This window comes from Larus michahellis, unplaced genomic scaffold (assembly GCF_964199755.1).
Source record: "Larus michahellis unplaced genomic scaffold, bLarMic1.1 SCAFFOLD_69, whole genome shotgun sequence".
In the NCBI taxonomy this organism is placed as follows: domain Eukaryota; kingdom Metazoa; phylum Chordata; class Aves; order Charadriiformes; family Laridae; genus Larus; species Larus michahellis.
This window is the reverse complement of record NW_027436445.1, coordinates 968,669-989,025: the sequence shown is the minus strand read 5'-3', so window position 1 is coordinate 989,025 and position 20,357 is coordinate 968,669. Positions and strand designations below refer to the sequence as shown.

The following is a 20,357-nucleotide window of genomic DNA, read 5'->3' as shown; positions in this document are numbered from 1 at the left end:
CCTGGGGACCTCTAGGACACCCCTCCCCCCACCACCCTCAAGGCCTGTGCGTGCCTCAGTTTCCCCTGAGTGTGTGCGGAGGACTCACTCCGCGGACGCCCGAGTACCCCCCCGCCCCCCGGCGGGCGCTGTCGCGACAAGACCGAAAAGCGCGTCCGGAAAGCGCAACGCGGGGGTGGGGCCGCGGGGTGGGGGCGTGGCTCAGGCCGCCGTTAACTGCTGGGGGCGTGGCCACGGCGGGCAGCGCGCGGCGGCGTTTCAGCGGGAGCGGCGCGCGGCGGCGTTTCAGCGGGAGCGGCGCGCGGCGGCGGCTCCGCGTCCTCAGGCTGGTGCGTCCCCAGGTCCCCTCCCCCCCCGGCCCCGGGCCCTCCTCACGTCCCCCGGGTACCCTCAGACCCCCGAGCACCCACAGCCCCCTCAGCGCTACCGGGTCCCCCTCAGCGCCCCAGTGTCCCCTCAGCTGCACCCCCCCCAACGTCTGCCCAGCCTCTCCAATGTCCCCTCAACACCCCCGTGTCCCCTTAAACACCCTCTGGCTGCCCTCAGGCCCCTTCGCCCCCGCTAATGTCACTTCAGCCACCCAAAATGTCCCCTTAGACACCCCTTAGACATGTCCCTTCAGCCTCCCGTAGCCCCTCGCCAATGTCCCCCTAGCCACGCCATGTCCTCTTTAACTCACTCTGGGGCCCCTCATTCCCCCAAGGCCCCACAATGTCCCCTCAGCTCCCCCATGCCCCTTCGGCCCCCCAGATGTCACATCAGTCCCCACTGGGTCCCCTTAGACCCCCCCAATGTCCCCTCAGCCCCCCCATACTCCCCCAAGTATCCTCTGAACCCCATATGTCCCCTTAGACCCCACCAGTGTCCCCTCAGCCACCCCCAATGTCCTGTCAACCCCTCCATGTCCCCTTAGACCCCCTCTGGGTCCCCTCAATGTTCCAGTAGCCCTCCCAATCTCCTGTCCGCCCCATGGCAGGGATTAGGGCCCCCCCACGCACGGCAGGACCCCCAGGAGGTGTTGCGGGGGCACCCCTAATAACACTCCCCCGAGTAATTAACAGCTGCTTTTAATTGGGGGGCGGGGCAGAGGATCATGGGAGTTTGGTCAAGCTTGGCGGAGGGGACCCAGGCATCTGGGAGGGGGTGACCCCTGCCCTGTGTTTGGTGACAGCTCTCAGGGGACCCAGGCATCCAGGAGCAGTGACCCAGGGGAGCGGGATGGGGGGGGACCCAGGCGTCCAGGATCCCCAAGTCCCTGTAGGGTGTCCCCCCACCCTTATAGGTGCCAGAGCCCCCTCCCCACCCCTTAGATGCCCCTTCCCCCATAGGGTGCCAGTGTCCCCCAGCCCTTAGGGACCCCCTCAAATCCCTATGGGTGTAACCACCTTCCCTATCCCTATGGGTACCTGTCCTGGTGGGTCCACCCATGGTCATGTGGGTCCCCATGGGTGCCCCTCCATGTTCTCCTGGTGGGCCCCCCCATGGTCAGCTGGGTGCTCTTCCTGGACATATGGGTCCTCTGTGGGTGGGGTGGGATGTCCATGGGGGAGTTTTCTCCTGGATGTCTGTGACCCTATAGGTGCTTCCCCTGGATCTCCTGGTGGGACTCCATGGTGTCCTGGTGGATTCCCATGGTCATCTGGGTTCCTTGGGGGAGGTTCTTCCTCTGGGTCCTCGTGATGGGTGGGGTGGGATGTCCACATAGGGTGAGATGTCCAGAGGGAGTGTTCTCCTCCTGGATGCCCAGGGTGGGCACCTGCGCCCTACCAAAACTCTTCTTGGGCTTGGGGATGAGCCTCACCTACACCACACTCCTCACCAAGACCAACATGATCTACAGGATCTTAAAGCAGAGTGAGTCACGGAGGGACACGGAGGTTTTGGAGGACGCGGGAGACCCGGGGGGGACAGGAGTCCAGGGAGGAACCCATGAGTTGAGGTTGAGGGACGTAGGATGGGGTTCCACCTACCCCATGCTCCTTACCAAGACCAACCACATCTAATCTGTCTTCAAGGAAGGTGAGTTATGGGGGAAACCAAGAGTTCTGGAGGACACAGGAGATCAAGAAGGACCCAGGAGTCCATGTTGTGGGGAGGATTTTGGGTCGCGGGTCAGGAGTTTGGGTGGAGGGTCAGGAGGGATGTAGGATGGAGTTCTGGAGGACCCAGGTGTCCGGGAAGGGGACCCAAGCATGTGAGGCTCAAGCAAACCAAGGGGATGGAGGCATATGGGCTGGTTCCTCCTCCTCCTCTAGGGAGGAATCTCGATGTTTGGGGGTGGATCCATGTGTCTGAAAAGGAACCCAGGCATCTGGGCAAACCCATGCTCTTCTCTTGATTGTCCTCCCCCCCCCACCGCCCCTGGCAAATGGTCGGTGACCCCTCCCCGTTTCATCAGCCCCATCTCCCAACTTGTCATCACCTTCACCTTGAGCAGCCTCTAACTGATGGCTGCTCCCATGTGGCTCCTCCTTTGCTCTCCTCACTCCCTCATCAACTAGAAGATGGGTTGAACCCCCAACCCTGAAGATGCCCATGGTGTCCCTAGGTGTGACATAGCCAAAGGTGGCACCTTGGGCTGATTGGCCTATGCCCTTCTTCTCATGTTGACCTGCACCGTCTATGCCGTCAAAGCCCGGGGGGTCTCTGAGGCCTTCATTGAAGCCAAACCCATCAGCTTCGCCATGTACACCACCTGCATCGTCTGGTTGGCCTTCAGCCCCACCTTCTTCACCACCCAGTCAGCCAAGAGGGTGATGACATTTCGGGGGGATCTCAGGAGATGGAGGAGATGGGATCTTGGGGGTATACAAGAGGTTGGGGAGACCCAGGAGGTTGGAAGTGAGTGTCTATGGGGGAAGCCAAGGGGCTTGGAGTGACAGAGGAGATTGGGGAGGTGGGAGGGAGATGGGTGACTGTGGGGGAACTGAAGAGTTTGGGGGAACCCATGACTTTGGGGGGACCCAGGAGGTTGGGGACAGGCAGAAGATGGTGGTCTGGGGGTGGACCGGGAGTTGGGTGGACCCAGGGGTTTGGCAGGGACACAGGTGTTCCGGGAGTTGGGTTTTGGGGGGACCCAGGGGGTTGGGAACAGGGGTGTCTGGGGAGACCGAGGTGTTCAGGGGGGACCCAGAGGTTTGGGAGGACCCAGGAGATCGGTGAGTTGGATTGTGGCCCCTCCTGCACCATCCCCCCACTCCACCCCCGCCCCCCCCCCGCAATCTTCCAGCCTCCCACAAACCCTCATGCAAGGCCTCGTGTGAATCTTCGTGTGAATCTCTGTGCGAGCCCTCATGCAAGCCCACTCATGCACTGCCCCACCCCCGAGTCCAACCCTCGACCCCTCCCCAAAACCCCAACCACCCCCAGGGACCCTTGTGTGAATCCTCCTTCCGGACCCCTGCACACACACACCCCCAGCACTCCCCCTCCCTCCAAATCCCCCCTCAACCCCCTCCTTCATCCCCCAAATCACCGCTCCCCCCCAGCCCCCTACAACAAGCCCTCGTGGAAATCCTTGTTGAAGGCCTCGTGCAAAAATGCCTTGCGCGACATCCATTCCCTTCCCCACCCCCAAATACCCCCTCAAACCCATCCCCCACCCCCCAATCCCCCCACGAATCCTTGTGCAAGGCCTCGGTGCGAATCCTCCTGCCAGCCCCCTCCTGTACCACCCCCCCAAATCCCCCCTCGACCCCTTTCCCAAGACCTCTAACCCCCAGCCCTGCAGGATCCCTCGTGCGAGCCCTCGCGCAAATACTACCGCGAGCCCCCTCGTGCGCCACCGCCCCCTCCCTCACCTCCCAAATCTCTCTCCCCTCCCCCACCCCCACCCTTCCCCACTCCCTTATGAACCCTTTTGTGAACCCTCCTGCAAACTCTTGTGCAAACTTGTGGGAACGCTCAAGTACCATCATCCACCCCTCCCCCACCTCCAAATCTCTGCCAGCCCCTCCCCCACCTTCCAACCCCTCCCAACCGCCCTGCAAACCCTTGTGACAGCCCCCACCCCGCCCACCTCCCTCTCCCCTCCCCCCAACAGCCCCTCCCCCACTTCCCTACTTCCCCTCTCCCAACCCCCCCAGCCCCCTGTGAACCCTTGTGCGAATCAGCATGCAAGGCCTCGTGCAAACCCCCTCCCCCCTTCCCAAATCCCCCCTCAACCCTGTCCCCCACATCCTCCAACACCCCCCGCTCTCCCTAACATAAGCCCTTGGGGAACTTGTCCTTCAAACCCTGGGGCAAAACCCCCTTGGACGACATCCACCGCCTCCCCCGCCCCCAAATGCCCCCTCACGCCCCTACCCCACCACCCCAGCCCTCCCTGTCAAACCTCATGCAAACCCTCGCGCAAGCCTCCTCCTTCGCCACCCCCTATATCCCCCTTGAACCCCCCCTTCACCCTCCAAATTGCCCTCAAACCCCTCCCCCACGCCCCTTCCCCCTACAGCACCCCATGAGCTGTCGTGCGAACCCTCGTGCAGGGCCCCGTGCGAATCCTTGTGCAAAGCCTCGTTCCAGCCCCCTCATGTGCCACCACCCACCTCCTGCCCCCCCCCCCAAAATGCCTCCCGTGAACCCTCGTGTGAGGCCTCATGCAAAATCCCAACCCCACACCATCATCCCCCTATGAGCCCTCGTGCAAGGTCTTGTGTGAGCCCCCTCCTGCCCCACCCCCCCCACCTACCCCCAACACGCCCCAAATCCCCCCCCACTACCCACAACACCCCCAGACCCCTACGAACACTCATGCAAACCCTCGTGCAAAGTCCCCTTGTGTGACATCTACCTCCACTCCCCCAGCCCCTAAACCCCACCTCAGCCCCCTCCCCACACCCCAGTCTTCCACCCCCCACAAGCCCTCGTGCGAACGCTCACATACCATCACCCGCCCCCTCCCACACCCCCCAAATTCCCCCTCAAATCCCACCCCCCAAGCCCCCCCGACCCCTATAAGCCCTTGTGCAAACACTCGTGTGAGCCCCCGACATCCCCAGCTCCCGGTGAACCCTGGTGCGAGGCCTCGTGCGAATCCTCCTGCAAAACCCCCTCACGGGCCACCGTCCATCCCACTCCCCCCTCCCCCACGCCCTAAGTCCCCCCTCAACCCCCTCCCCAGCCCCTACAAACCCTCGTGCGAATCTTTGTGCGAGCCCCCTCCTGCCTCACCCCCAGCTCCCACACCCCTCCCCCACCCCCAAATCCACCCCACCCCGTCCCAATCCCCTCTAAGCCCCTCCCCCAACCCCCCCAGTCCCCTAGGAACTGCCATGTGAGTCCTTGTGCGAGGCCTCGAGCAGAATCCCAATCCCACGCCACCAGTCCTGCTACGAACCCTAGTGCAGGGTCTCGTGCGAGCCCCCCCGTACCCCACGTCCTACCCCTCCCACCCCAAATCTCCCCTTCCACCCTCTCCCCCACCCTTGAAACACCCCCAGCCCTACAAACCCTACAAACTCTTGTGCGAGTCCATGTGCAAAATACCCTAAATGCCACCATCCCCCCTCCCCAGCCTCTGAACCCCCCCAAACCCTTGTGCAAACCCACCACCCACACCCCCCAAATTCCATCCAAAAACCTCCCCCAGCCCCCTACAAACCCTCGTGAAAATCCTCCTGCGACCCCCTCATGTGCCAACCCCCAACCTCTCCCCCCACCCCCGAATCCACCGTGAACCCCCTGCCCCACCCCTTCAAACTCCTTACAAAGCCTCGTACAAATCCTCGTGCAAACGCTCATGTACTATCATCCACCCCCTCCCCGACCCCCCAAAATCCCCCTCAAATCCCTCCCTCACCCCCTCAACCCCCCTAGCCCCTATGAACTCTTGTGCAAACACTCCTGTGAGACCCCTCCCCTACCCCCCAATCTTCCAGTTCCCCACAAAACCTTGTGCAAGCCCCTCCTGTGCCACCCTCCCCAAATCCCCCCTCACCCCTCCCTCACCCCACCACGAACACTTGTGCAAACCCTCGTGCAAACCCGTGTGCAAACACTCCTGGGAATGCTCCCCCAGCCTCTCAACCCACCCGAACCTTCGTGTGAACTCACCACCCCCCCTCACACGTGTCCCCCCTCAAGCCCCTCCCCCACCCTCTACAAACACTTGTGTGAATCCTGCAAGGGCTTGTGTGAATCCTCATGCGAGCCCCCCTCACGCACTTCCCCCCCCTACTCACCCCCACCCCCTGCCCCCTCCCAACCCCCCAAACCCCTCCCCCACCCCATCAAGTGCCCCCTCAGCCCCCCGATGCACCCTCGTGCAAACCTTTGTGCAATACCCACCACGCATCAACGCCCACCCCACCCTGTGCCCCTGATCCCCCGCCACCCACCTCCCCCGCCCCCTCATTTCTCCCCAGCCCCTGAAGAGCCCTCGAACAAACCCTGGTGTGAGGCCTTGTGCAAATCCTCGTGCCAAGTCCTGGGGTAAGAAAGGCAGGTATTGCTTTTGCAGAGGAGAAAAGCCGTTGCCATCAGAGGTGACACGATAAGGGAATGACTAAGACAAAGAGGCTCCAGCAAAGGCTTGTAGAACATCTCTTATCACACAGACAAAAGGACAAACTGATTCCTACTGGATTAGTGTCTAGAAGGGGAGTCAAACATTTAACCAGGGCTAATGAGATTGAGCAATCTTTTACCAAAAAGGAAAGAAATAAACTAGTCAGATAATCCCTTTGGGTGTAGCATAGAGGGAAGTAAACAGAGGCAGGACACCCGGGAAGAATTTTAGGCGCCTCAGACAGACTGTGAACCCTGGAGTACCCAACCAATGGGAAACAGGGGAGGGAAAAATTTGGCCGGGATTAGGGAATAAAAAGTTGTGTTTCAAGAACTGGAAGTGTGCCTACTTGCTAGGTCACCTGCTCTTGCAAGAACGTGAATAAAAACCTGCTTCACAGAGGATTCTGCCTGAGCCTATTTCATTCGGACCGGAACTTGTTTCTCACAATTTGGGGGCTCGTCCGGGAGCCGAAGTCATCTTCTTGGGAGTCCCTGTTGCCGAAGGACGGGAAGACGTGTCCTGTTGATTTCAAGGGTCTCGTGGATCGTTGGCAGGGATTCCGGGAGGAATCGACTAAGATCTCGAGACCCAGTTGGACGGCAGACTCTGTGAAGCACAGGGGGAGAAGGGGTAGGTGCAGTAGGCACAGAGAGTACGACCAGGCAACTCCGTGCACAGACCAAGGTAAGGAAAATCGGACTGTTAAAGTATTGCCTTGGTGGTCGGGACGTTCTAAGAGACTTGTGTGTGAGTGACTGAGACGTACTGCGGTACGAAGCGAGTGTGGAGTCCGGATCCGCGGTTCTGTAGTCCCGCGAGGGGCGCAGCTGGAGAAGGACGAAGCGAAAGGAAGGGGTGTAAGGAAAGTCTGTGTTCAGAATGGGAAATAAGGATTCTAGGCCTAGGGATGAAAAAGGGGAGAATAAGAAAGACCCCGGGAACATTCCCCCAGACAGTCCTTTAGGGGAGAATGTTGAGGTTTTGGAATGATTCTTCTTGTACAAGGGATAAAGATAAAAAGAAAATGATTTGTTTTGTTCGGACCGCATCCCGGTGGGGCCGGGGGCGGCTGGAGGGGCCATGGACATTCTGGGAAGGGTCTCAGGGGTGTCCTAGGGGTCCTGTGTCTGTCTTAGAGGATCCCAGAGGTGTCCCAGGGGGGACATGTTTGCATTTGCATTTGAATTTGTTTGGACCAAAGAACCCATAACATCTCCTAGTGTATTTTGGCCCAAATTTGGATCTGACGAAGACTGGGTCTGTCAGACTTTAAACATGTATGCGAATAATAAGGAATAATAAGGAATTAGAAGAAGGTGAATATGCTTCTTGCTGGGTCAAGATGCATAGATTCAGGATTCGGCGACGCCCAAATCCATTTTATATGTTCCCAGCCCAGACTGTCGGTGATGTTTCAATTGACAAAGAAACTGAATCCCCAAAGTGGGACCCCTTAGACTGTTACTTGGGGGCGAGGAAGAGGGGTGAATAACGGGACGAGGACTGCCCCAACCACTCCTACCAGCAGCTCGGGGTTCACCGGTAGGGTGTTATCATTGTGGGATTTACAGAATCCCCTAATTTGTTTGGCAAGTGTTAGAACAAGTGCTTGAACAATTCAGCCCTCCATTGGGAGTAGCCCTGCTTCAGTGTGTGGATGATTACTGGTATCTGGGGAGGAAGAAGGCAGGGTAAAAGAAGCCACGAATGAGTTACTGAACTTTTCGGGACAGTAAGGTTTGATGGTCTCAAAAAAGAAAAAATAATAAAAAAATTGCAATACGTGGAAACAGAAGTGAAGTACTTGGGACATCTAGTCAGTGAAGGGAGTCGAAAAAAAATAAATCCTGAGAGGATCAAAGGAATAGTAGACTTACCTCTGCCAAAGACCAAGAGGGAATTGAGAAAATTTTTGGGGCTGACTGGGTACTGTGGACTGTGGATAGAGGGGTGTGCTCAAAAGACTAAAGGACTATATTCCAAACTGTTAGCTGAAGAACCGAATGTATTGGTTTGCACAGAAGAGGAGGGTTTGGTGTAAGATTTAAAACAGCCTAATCAGAGCTCCAGTTTTAGCCTTATCTTCTTTGGAGAAATCTTTTCAACTATTTGTTAACTGTAGACAAAGGGGCTGCGTTAGGAACTCAAGAGTGGGGGGGGGATAAGCGGCAGCCAGTGGCCTATTTATCTAAACTCTTAGATCTGGTCTCCCAAGGGTGGCCAGGGGAATGATAGAAGGTAGCACCCCTCACCAAGTAAAAACCATTTTAGCCCAAACCACGGGAAAACGGCTAACCAATTCAAGAATACTGAAGTATGAAGGAATTTTAATCGAAAAGGATGATTTGATTTTAACTACCAGCCCTTGCCTTAACCCAGTGAGCTTTTTGTGAAAAAAAAAAAAATAAAAAAAAATAGAGAGAGGCAAAGGATGAAGAATTTACACACGAATGCTTAGATGTAAATTGAGTACCAGACTAAGATTTGACCTGACTTAAGGGAAGAACCCCTATCTGGGGGTCTTCATTTGTTCGTAGACACTTCTTCAAGAGTGATAGAAGGAAAGAGGTGTCATGGACATGCGGTGGTAAATGGAGTGAGTCAACTGTGGAATTTGGATAATGAGGTGAAGTCTCTGTGCTCAAAGAGCAATTCAGACTGGCTTTGCTATCTCTTGTGCAGCCCAGGGGAGTGAAGGCTTGTCTGGCTATCACAGGATACATAAATGACGGGGTAGTCTTGGGGAGCCAGGACAGCCCTGCTTTTCGTCAGCAGAGACAGTAAAATCAAGATAACAGAGACCTTGTGTAGCTCTTTGTTTCCTTGAGAGGCTGCCGTGTCTGGTAATTGACCTTTGCCTCGTTACCTGTGAAATGCATATTGAAGTTGACACCCCTGTATATGCTAATGAAGATTTTAGAGATCATGCTAAACATATATGGCTATAGCACTCATCTCTCCACCCAAATCATACTACACGTCACCTAGGGGAGGGAAACCTTGTAATTTTGGGGATAAAAGGATGGAGAAAATGACTGTTAAATTGGGAGAGAAGAAACTTGATACCTGACGGACCAGTCCATGGGCTGTGTTCTCTCCCTCCACCCCAGGCAGGGACGCCTTTCTGGGTAAGCGCTGCGCCTTTCACCCTCTGGGGAATGTTACCCCGGCTTGTTGTACTATCATTATTTTTGCTAGCAATATTAACCTTAAGTCATTAGCGCTATTGTAGTTAGCGAATTTATCAATGGCAATCTCGAATCTGTTCTGTCGCTCTCAATAAAATAACTAATTTTGATTATTTGTGAATCTGATTCAGTGAAAGTCCTTTGGTGGGACTCTGATAGTAAATCAGTGAAAGTCCTGGGACTCTGACAGACAAGTATCGAAACTACAGCCCTTTTAACGCGACACCAACAAGTAAAAGCATCTGAAAAATTACCTAGTGCATGGTCCGCTCAAATATGAGAGATGTATACCTTAAACCAGGCACTTAAATTAACTGGAGAAAGGGGAAGGAACAATATATACAGACTCTTGTTATGCCCTTGGGGTAGTGCATACCTTTGGTAAAATTTGGGAAGAACAAGGACTAATAAACAGCAAAGGGAAAGAACTTTTACACTAAGAACTTACACAGCAGGTGTTAGCTAATATATTAATGCCAAGTGAAATAGCAGCTTTACATGTTAAAGGTCACCAGAGGGGCAATTCAATTACTGCAAGGGGAAACAGATTAGTGGACAAGGTGGCAAAAGAGGCGGCCTTGGGGCAGGAGAAGCACTGACAGAAGCAGGGGCAGTGGAGACGTGGTAAATGGATTCTGCCTGATGGAAGGGAAATGGTCAACCAACAATGAGAGAAATAGTGACGGTGCTACAACAGGGAGGCCATTGGGGAACACATGCAACGTGCGAATGGTTTTGTGGAAGTACAGATGCTTTGGCATATAGACAATGGCCAAAGAAATTTGTGAGGGATGTATTATTTGTAAGAAAGCAAACAAGAAAGCCTTGAGAAAGCAATCTTCAGGAGGAGAACCCGACTTGAGACCGTTCCAAAGTATACAGGTAGTCTTCACTGAACTGCCACCAACAGGCAGGCGAAAAGGTCTTTTAGTCCTGGTGGAGCATCTTACTGGATGGGTGGAAGCCTACCCCTTGGTGTCAGCTACTGCAGCAGGGGTAATTAAGATAATACTAGAGCAAATTCTTCCCAGATACGGGTTAGTGGAGAATATAAACTCAGATCAGGGCAGTCATTTTACTTCTAAAATCCTTCAAGGAATTGCAGAAAGTTTAGGGATAGCATGGGAATTTCATACCCCCTGGCATCCCCCATCTTCAGGAAAAGTTGAGGACAAACCAGACCATTAAGAGACCATTGTTGAAACTGATTTTAGAAACCAAATTACCATGGACTAAATGTTTACCAATAGCATTGTTGAGGGTCCAGACTTCTAGAAAAGATACAGGTCTCTCGCCCTGTGAGATGCTTTTTGAACTACCTTATATGGGTAACGAGAAGACTTGCCTACTTTTGAAACTAAAGATATGTTTCTTAAGAACTGTATACTGGGGTTGTCGTCTTCTTTCTCTCTCCTCAGAAATAAAGGACTTCTTGCTCAAACTCCACCCACTGGAATTTGCAGTCCATGCCTTTCGACCGGGAGACTGGGTCTTGATCCAATCCTGGAAGGAAACCAAGCTCCAACCAGAATGGGAAGGCCCGTTCCAAGTGTTACTGACCACTGGGACTGCAGTGAGGACGGCCAACAGGGGTTGGACTCACTACACTCAGCTAAAAGGACCAGTTGAACCCCTGCCAACAGATCCAGTGGGACAGTGGACTGTACATTCTACTGACAGCCCGCTGCGAGTAACCCTAAAGAGACAATAAGCCGTAGGTTGGGGCGGGATGATCCAGTCGGGAGATATAAATCTGTGTATGCCATGAATTTTAAGAAGCATTTTGCGATGATGCTGGTCATAGGGGCAGCGTTGTGTTTCCCACTAGGAAGCTGGAGTGTACACCCAGATCACCTACGGAGTATACATCCAGATACCCCACAGACCATACGCTTTGATGCCTGACAAGTACTGGAGTGTGGGGATCTAGAGGCCCAAAGATAGTTGAGTGGCGAAAACAAGTACCCGTGCCCAGAAATTTGGAGGGTCGAAGAGAGATATCCTGAGCCTGCACTTTGTGAACAATGGAGTGGAGTGTGGTGGACCACCCAAATTGGAGGGTGGACCGTGGATGACGGGTGGATCAAGTGACCTAATATATGGAATAGGAGCAGATGCGTCTGTTGCGCGAAACGGGGCCAAGCGGTTTTGGCAGAAGATAAACCCCCTTGCGTTCTAACACTCCTCACCGAGGTGGGAGGCTAGGTGCGGCTAGGTTTAAATTCTGAGTGATGCCCAATTTAGCACTATCAGTCCAATCGCATTTAATATGTATTAAACTACTACGATTTGGATACACTAATAGTGGACTGCACCTTCAGTCTAGTCGTGCTCCTGAACTAGCACGGCCTCTCTGTAGTTTTGGTCGCGTTCAGTGAGAAAGCGAAACGACTAGCTACTTAAACAGTGCAGTTTATTTAAACAACAGATATACAGGTTCTTTAGGATTGCTGGTGATAAATACACTGTCTGCAAAGCACGTGCAAATAAAGATATTGCTAAGTATACAAACGTGCGACAAAATTATAAACGATACAGCCTGGCTATAAATGTAGGGTAGAGATTCTCTAGAGAAATTTCTAAGTCCCCGAGAAAGCGCTCGGTGTAATCGAAGTCTTACCCAAAGGCGTCCCTATGGGGGGGAAGAGAGGCTCAGCCCGTCGACTGATCCCGGAAATCAGCGGTGGAATTCTTCGCGATGGTGTCTTCCCTGACATCCCCTCTCTCTGGGCTATTTTTATATTATTTTTTTATCTTCAAAGTGGAGTTTGAGTGACTTTAGTCATACGTACTTTTATTATGATTAATGTATTCAAGGAGGAGTGTTCACACCTCGGGGGCAGATAGCCTCCGGGATGGAGGTGTGTTTTGGTACATTGTGGTGAGCAAAGTTCGCACAAAAGGACAGCATTTCATCAACATTTGACGAAATGTTGGCTCGGGTAGCGTGTAGGCCGCTTATCAGTTCCGTAGTACCATCTCGTCCCCATATCTGCTATTCGTCACAAGGGAAGGCCACGGAACAAGCGTGTTCCGTTCCATCCCTCGTGTAGTTTCGCAAACAACCTTGTACAGGGAATCACAGATGTTGCATTCTTCGTGTGCTAGCTGCGGCTGTATTCTACCTCAGAAGCCTCTTGATTTTATGACTTTCCTTAATGTGTGAACAATGCTGTATTTTTGTATTCTTGGCCAATTTAGTAATTATTCCACAGCGTCTGGAAGGGATCCAAGGGGAAGATTTAGAATAGACGTACTGGAAAATAGCAGTTAAGCAGAAGGGACAACTATGACTACTAAACTCCCAGTAATACAACAGTGGGAACCACCGAATGATCCAGCTTTGGTAACGGTTGCTGAGATTAAAGGTCTTAGACAAACATTTGAGATTGAAAGAGGGTACGGTGAGACGAATGCTTGGGTAAAATATACTGTTAATAGGGTGTAATATACTGTTAATAGTTTGAACCAAAGCAATTGCTCTGCTTGTGCCACAGGAAGGCCCCCAGCACAGATCGTCCCTTTTCCCTTAGGGTGGACAAAAGATTCCGTAGGGATGTGGTGTATGATAGGATTATACCAAGAAAAGACCGCCTGGGGAAATGAGACTTGTCATTCACTTTCCTTACTGTTTCCTGCCTTGGAGTCTAGAGACGTTAAATTTTCCACAGCAGTTGGGAACCGTCCAGCGTGCCTCTCACAGCAGGGTGTGAATGCTGCCAAACCTGGGGGGGATTTACCCTGTGCACTGAAACTCTGAATGTGACCAAGGATGTAAGAGGAAACGGCTCAGCGTTACGAGTGCCTCGGGCGGATCTCTGGTGGTATTGTGGAGGGAGGACTTTGCGATCTGTGTTGCCGGCTAACTGGAAAGGTACATGTGGAATGGTACAATTGGCAATACCATTCACCCTGGCATTTGAAAACGAAACAGGATCCCTGAGCTCAGGCAATAGAGTAAAAAGAAGTTGAGGTGTATCCCTTGATGAACGGATCTAGAGAGAGATCCCATTGGAGTCCCTAGAGGGGTCCCAGATGAACACAAAGCAAGGAATCAGATAGGAGCAGGATTCGAATTTGTCTTTTTCTGGTGGGTAACTATAAACAGAAATGTAGATTGGATGCATTATATTTACTATAACCAACAGAATTTTATTAATTATACCAGGGATGCATTAAAAGGAATAGCGGAATAATTGGATGCAACCAGCCGAATGGCATGGGAAAATAGGATCGCCCTGGACATGGTCTTAGCGGGGAAGGGAGGGGTGTGTGTAATGTTAGGGAATCGGTGCTGTACCTTCATCCCCAACAATCCAGCTCCAGATGGTACTATAACTAAAGCCCTTCCAGGGCTCACCAGTCTAGCTGATGAGTTAGCTGAGAACTCTGGAATAGACACCTCACGGACAGGTTGGCTGGATTCCTGGTTTGGGAAATGGAAAGGTGTGGCGGTATCAATATTGGCTTCTCATATAATAGTAGCAGGAGTTTTAGCGGCTGTAGGATGCTGTATCATTCCCTGTGTGCGAGGATTACTTCAGTGATTGATTGAAACTGCCCTAACTAAACAAATGGAAGCAGACCCTCCCCCATAGCTGGGAAAAATGCTTCATCTAGAAGAAGAAGAAAATAAAAACTGTTGAGAAGAAGAATGTAACATCATGCTGTCGGCCCTAGAGGCCTCATGTGGAACCATACCCTAGAAACGCAAAAAGCAGTAAGAATATGAAAAAGGGAAGGGAGAAATTGTAAGAAAAGCAGGTCTTGTTTTTGCAGTGGGAAAAAGCCGTTTCCATCGGAGGTGACACGATAAGGGAACGACTAGACAAAGAGGCTCCAGCAAAGGCTTGTGGAACATCTCTTATCGCACGGAAGAAGGACGAACTGATTCCTACCGGATTAGTGACTAGAAGGGTGGTCAAACATTTAACCAGGGCTAGTGACATTGGGCAATTTTACCAAAAAGGAAAGAAATAAACTAGTCCGATAATCCCTCTAGGTGTAACATAAGGAGAAGTAAAGAGAGGGCAGGACATCCAGGAAGGATCTGAGGCACTCCGGAGAGGCTGTGAACCCTGGAGTACCCAACCAACGGGAAATGGGAGGGAAAATTCGACCAGGGATTAGGAAATAAAAAGGTGTGTTTCAAGAACCAAAACTGTGCCTGCTTGTTAGGTCACCCGTTCTTGCGGGAATGTTCAAATACAACGTGCTTCATATTGTTCACGGCCTGAGCCGTTAGTGTTGCATAAGGAGCATTTCTCACACGGACACGTACCGGGGGGTTATGAGGGGGCCCAGGCACGTACCGGGGGGCCGGCGGGGCAGGGCCGGGGCCGGGGCCGTCGTGGGCCCGCACTCAGCGGGGGCCACCGCCGCCATGCTGCCGCACGCGGGGATGAGGGCAGGGGCCGGGCGGGCCACGTGACGGGGGCGCGTGTGCGGGGCGGGTATAAAAGGCCCGGCGGCGGCCAGGCCGCCTCAGAGCGGCGGCGGCGGGGCCGGGGCTTGTGTGTGCCCGGGCTGGGGGCGGCGGCCGGGCGGGCTGTGCGAGGGGTCGCAGCGCCGCTGAGGTCAGTGTCCGTCCAGCTGTGGGAGGCTCTGAGCGCTCTGCGGGGGAGCAGGGCCTGTGGGCTGGGGGCGGCCCTCAGGAAGGGCCTGGCCGTGGGGGCAGGACCCCCGGGGGAGGGGCTGTCCGTGTGGGGAGGGGCGGCGCGGGGCGGCCGGTGTGTGGGCCTTGCACCGGGGAGAGGTGTCGTCCCGTGTTGTGGCTCCTGAGGGCCTGTGTTTTGGGGCACCTCCTGGGTGCTGACCTGTGAGGCGTTCGGGATGAGCAGCAGCTGCTGTGCCGGGGGAGCAGGGCTCATCCTGGCTCGAGGGACAGAACAACCCCCCTAGAGGCCCCCATCTGGTGACCTCTGAGGGGTTCTGTGCTTTGGGGCTTTGGCTCTTCTGCCTCCTGCTGGCTGTCAGCTGGAGAAGGTGGAGCTCTCTGCAGAGATGCAGGGCGCTGGGTGTGGGCTTTTTTAATGTGGGGTTTTTTGAAGCAGTAAATGCAAGGCCTGGTTGCTCAGGGCTCAGCTGTCTCCCATTGCACAGAGGTGTAAATCTGCTTGAAGCTGTCCCGTGGGCAGAATTCTGTTGGTGCTGCTCCGGCAACAGGGTTTTCCACATTACCCTTTGGAAGCGTTTTCAAGCTCAGCCCAGCAGAGGTGTGAGAGGGCTTTGTGTTTCGGCTGCTGGTGGCCCATGGGAGGAACTGTTTTTTGCTCCTCCTTTGGTGCAGGCCGTTGTGCCTTCTTCCTGCTGTGGGCAGGCTGCAGGATGGATGGAGGAGCCGTGGGACAAAGTCACCTTCCCTCTGGGGGCTGGGGTCGTTCTCTGACATGGGCTGTAGCCAGCACAAAACTCACTGCAGATGTTTGGTGCTGCCACACGTTCCTGGTGGGTGTATGAAGGAGGCTGTGCTGCTAATGCAGCGAGCAAGGGCTGGTGCTCATGAGAGTGGCTGGAGTGCAAAGTCTGTCCTTGTGTTTGGTGTGTGGGTGGGAGTTCAGACTGAAAGACAGAGTGATGTGACAAGTGTGGGGTGCTTGGTGTGAGATGGCACTCTCTGACCTCTGCTTCCTCCCCTATAGCTGCCCCATCTTCCCCATGTGTTTGGGACCCTGGTTGCAGCCTCTCCAGCTCCATAGTCATAGAATCGGGTCATACGGAGGTTGGAAGCGTGTCCAGGGGAGCGAGGAGCTGTGAATCCTGTGTTGCGGCTGCCTGAGCTGGGTGGCTTTCATGGGCGAGTACAGTGCTTGGATCGCCAGAGCTGTCGCTTCAACATCCTTCAGCAGCACTAAAGCAGCTTTGAAGAAAACCACTACCCAAGAACTCGCTGGGAAAGGCCAAGTCAGGAGAAAAGGAAAGGCTGATTGCAGGAGAGTGTGATGTGTATACAGGGAGAAGTAAGTCAGAAAAAGTTGAGCTGCTTGAATGTCCAAGTTAAACAAGGGCCAAGTATTAACGAAAATCCCCCTTCAGCGGGGCTGTGGCACCTGGTGGGGGCCCATTCCCGCCGACCCCCCCCGCGCTCCCTCCCCTCCCAGACAGGCACGGATCGGGGCTGGAGAAAGAGCTTTTAATGGAAAAACACAAGAGAAAATGTCCTAACAAAGCCACTCTAAGCCCCCCTCCCCTAAACGCATCCCTCCCCCCACCCTCCCCAAATACACTCCGCCCCACCCCCTCAAATACACGCTGGTCCTCTAAACATATCCCTCACCGTGTCCCCCAGGTACACTGCCCACTACAACTTGTAATGGAAAAACAAGAGAGAAAAGGCCCTATCGAAGCTACTCTAAGCCCCCCACCCCTAAACACATCCCCCCATCTCTCAAAATGCATTACCCCACCTCCAAATGCACCACTCTCCCCCAAACACACCACCCCCCCCAGATACAATCCCTCCCCTAAATACAACCCTCCCCCACCCCTCAAATGCACCCCCCCTCTGCCCCCCATCATCTCTGTCTCCTCACTGGGGGGGGTCTCTTCCCCCCTGCCACCCCCGGGCAGCCTGCCAGAGCCCTGCGCTTGCTGGGTGGTGGCGACAGGGGGCTCGGCCCCGCTTTGTCCCCCGCTTCTCCACCACGGTGGGCTGGGCCGGCGGTAGCTCCATCCCCACGTCCCCAAACAGCTCCTGGGACTCCATCCCATAGAGGGATTCTTCTAGGATGCGGATGGCCTCCAGGGTCTCCTGCACGCTGTAGTACTCGAAAGGCACCTTCTGGGGCACTGCAAAGTGGCCGTCCTTGGCCCCGAGGGCTTGGCTGTGGGGGACAGCAGAGGCGCTGCTGGGGACATCTTTCTCCCAGGAGATGTCACTCTCGGAGAGGTTGTCGCTGCTCCAGAAGGTGTCACTCTTTAGGGAGATGATGTTGTGGTCTGAGCTGTTGTCTTCTGAGGAGATGTCGCTTTTTGGGGAGAAATTGTGCTCTGGGGAGGTGTCGCTCTTGGAGGAGATGTTGCGCTCTGCAGAGATGTCGCGCCCCGAGGAGGTGTCACTCTTTGGAGAGATGTTGTGCCCTGAGGAGATTTCACTCTCAAAGGAGGTGTCGCGCTCTGAGGAGGTGTCGCTTTCTGAGGAGATGTTGCTGCCCAGGGGTGTCTGCGTGGGGGAGGCCCTGCTGGAGCTGTTGATCACTGAAGAGCATTCCTCGGTGTTTTCAGAGGCAGGGATGGAGGTTGGCAGCTGGGTGGGTGCTGGGGCCACCGCTCTCCCCTCTCTGCCGGCGCCACCACGTTCCCCAGGTGTGGGGACACCGGTGTCAGGGTCCTGGCCAACCTGCCCTGCATCTGGGGAGGAACCAAAGAGCCTGAGGGCGTCTTGGGGAGCTGTGCCGGGCCCTGCTGAGGCCAAGGGGACTGCGCCCACCTGGGGCCCGCAGCAGTGTCCCTGGGGTTGCTCTGGGGCGGGGGCTCAGCCCCCGACGTTGGGGGTGCCCGGACGGGGACCAGGGACCTCCCCTCGCACCTTCTGCGCGTCGGACCCGCAGAGGGGCGGCCGCTGCCTGAAGGCGCCCTTGGCTGCGTTGGCCCCGGCTGTGGAGCTGGGAGGGGGAACGGGCAATAAAGAGCTGGGGTTTCCAGGCACTTTTGGTCCTTGCCGTGATTTCTTTATTTCTTTCCTTATTCCCCCCCTCCCCGGCTGGTGTCGGGGCTGCCCAAGGTGCAGGCAGAGAAGGGGAGGAGGGTCCCTGCCTGGCCGGCAGCTCCCCCCTGGCCGTTGTGGGTGTGATTTGGGGTGATGGGGCAGCGCAGGGAGGCAAAGCCGGGCTGCGGAGCCGCGGACGAGGGTGATTGTGCCGAGGCTTTGGGGGCTTTGCCCCGAGCCCTGTCCCCGCGGGAGGGGACGCTGGCCGGGGTCCAGCCGAAGGCCTGGCAGCCCTTGTGGTCATGTGTGTTTGTCCCCTCCCACTCCCCAAGGTCTGTCCTTGTCCCAGGGCCTCCGTGCTGCTTTCTGCGTGGGGCCGTGTCCGTGGGTCCGGCGGGGACCCATCTGCCCCGGCTGCCCCTGGGGAAGGGGACAGGGGAGTCCCCCCCCACTACTGCCACCCCGCTGGTGGTGACTCGGCACTGGGGGCAGCTCGGTGCCCTTCGGGGTCCCATGTGGGGCTGTGGCACCTTATGGGGGCCGATTCCCGCTGTCCCCCGCGCTCCCTCCCCTCCCAGACAGGCACGGAGCGGGGCTGGAGAAACAACTTTTAATGGAAAAACACGAGAGAAAAGGTCCTATAGAAGCTACTCTAACACCCCGTCCCTCAAACACGCCCCCCTCCCCTAAACTCACCCCCCCATCTCTTAAAATACACTACCCCCCCTTTAAATATACCCGCCTCCCCTAAACACACCCACCTCCCCAAACACACTGCCCGCTACAACTTTTAATGGAAAAACAGGAGAGAAAAGGCCCTATCGAAGCTACTCTAACCCCCCCCCCAAACATGTCCCTCTCCCCAACCCCCCCAAACACAACACCCCCCAGATACAGTCCCCTCCCTTAAATCTGCCCCCACACCCCTCCCCTAAATACAACCCTCCCCCCACCCCCTAAATGCACCCCCCCTCTGCCCCCCATCATCTGCGTCTCCTTGCTGGGGGGCATCTCTTCCCCCTTGCCACCCCCAGCCTGTCTGCCAGAGCCCTGCGCTTCCTGGGTGACAGCGACGGGGAGCTCGTCCCCCACTTTGTCCCCTGCTTTGTCCCCGGCTTCTCTGCCATGGTGGACTGGGCTGGTGGCAGCTCCATCCCCGTGTCCCTGCACGACTCCTGGGACTTTGTCCTGGAGAAGATATCTTCCAGGACGACGACGGCCTTCCGGGTCACCTCCACGCCAAAGTACTTGACAGGCACCTCCTGGGGCACTGCAAGGTGGCCGGCCGTGTCCCCGAGGGCTTGGCTGTTGGGGACAGCAGAGCGGCTCCTGGGGACATCGCTCTCAAGGTGGCCAGCCGCGTCCCCGAGGGCTTGGCTGTTGGGTACAGCAGAGGAGCTGCTGGGGACATTACTCTCTGGCCCATAGAGGAATTCTTCCAGGATGCGGGCACCCTCCAGGAGCTCCTCCATGCTGCAATCGAGCATCAGCAGCTCCTCAGGCAGCGAGAGCGAGTCGACGTCACAGAGGGTGGCGGCTTCACCGGTGCCACCGTGGTCACAGTCCAAGAGCCTCAGGGCCTCCTTGAGAGATACCTCGTGGGGCACGGCAAGGTGTCCGGCCGTGACCACGAGGGCTTGGCTGTGGGGGATGTCGCTCTCCCAGGAGTTGTCGCTGCTCGAGGAGGTGTCACTCTTTAGGGAGATGATGTCATACTCTGAGATGTCCTGCTCTGAGTAAGTGATGTTCTTTGGGGAGAAGGTGAGCTCTGGGGAGATGTCGCTCCAGGGAGAGATGTTGCTCTTTGGGGAGCTGATGGTGCTCCAGGGGATGTTGCTGCTCAGGGGTGTCTGCGCGGGGGAGGCCCTGCTGGAGCTCTTGGTCTCTGAGGACCATTCCTTGGTGTTCTCGAAGACAGGGATGGATGTTGGCAGCTGGGAGGGTGCTGGGGCCACCGCTCTCCCCTCTCTGACGGTGCCACCAGGGTCCCCAGGTGTGGTGATGCTGGTGTCGG

The 20,357-nt window shown here is 55.5% G+C and overlaps 1 protein-coding gene across 1 annotated transcript in view; it reads left to right on the top strand.

The window, feature by feature from the left end:
* The window catches only part of LOC141737443 (uncharacterized), a 29,551-nt gene extending 17,354 nt beyond the window's left edge, over positions 1-12,197 (top strand). The window contains exons 3-5 of the mRNA XM_074572139.1: positions 43-329; positions 6,862-7,192; positions 11,115-12,197. Of these exons, the coding sequence (XP_074428240.1) occupies positions 43-329; positions 6,862-7,192; positions 11,115-11,407 (911 nt within the window). The 3' untranslated portion in view covers positions 11,408-12,197. The remainder of the gene's footprint in view (positions 1-42; positions 330-6,861; positions 7,193-11,114) is intronic.
* The last annotated feature ends 8,160 nt before the right edge of the window (positions 12,198-20,357 follow it).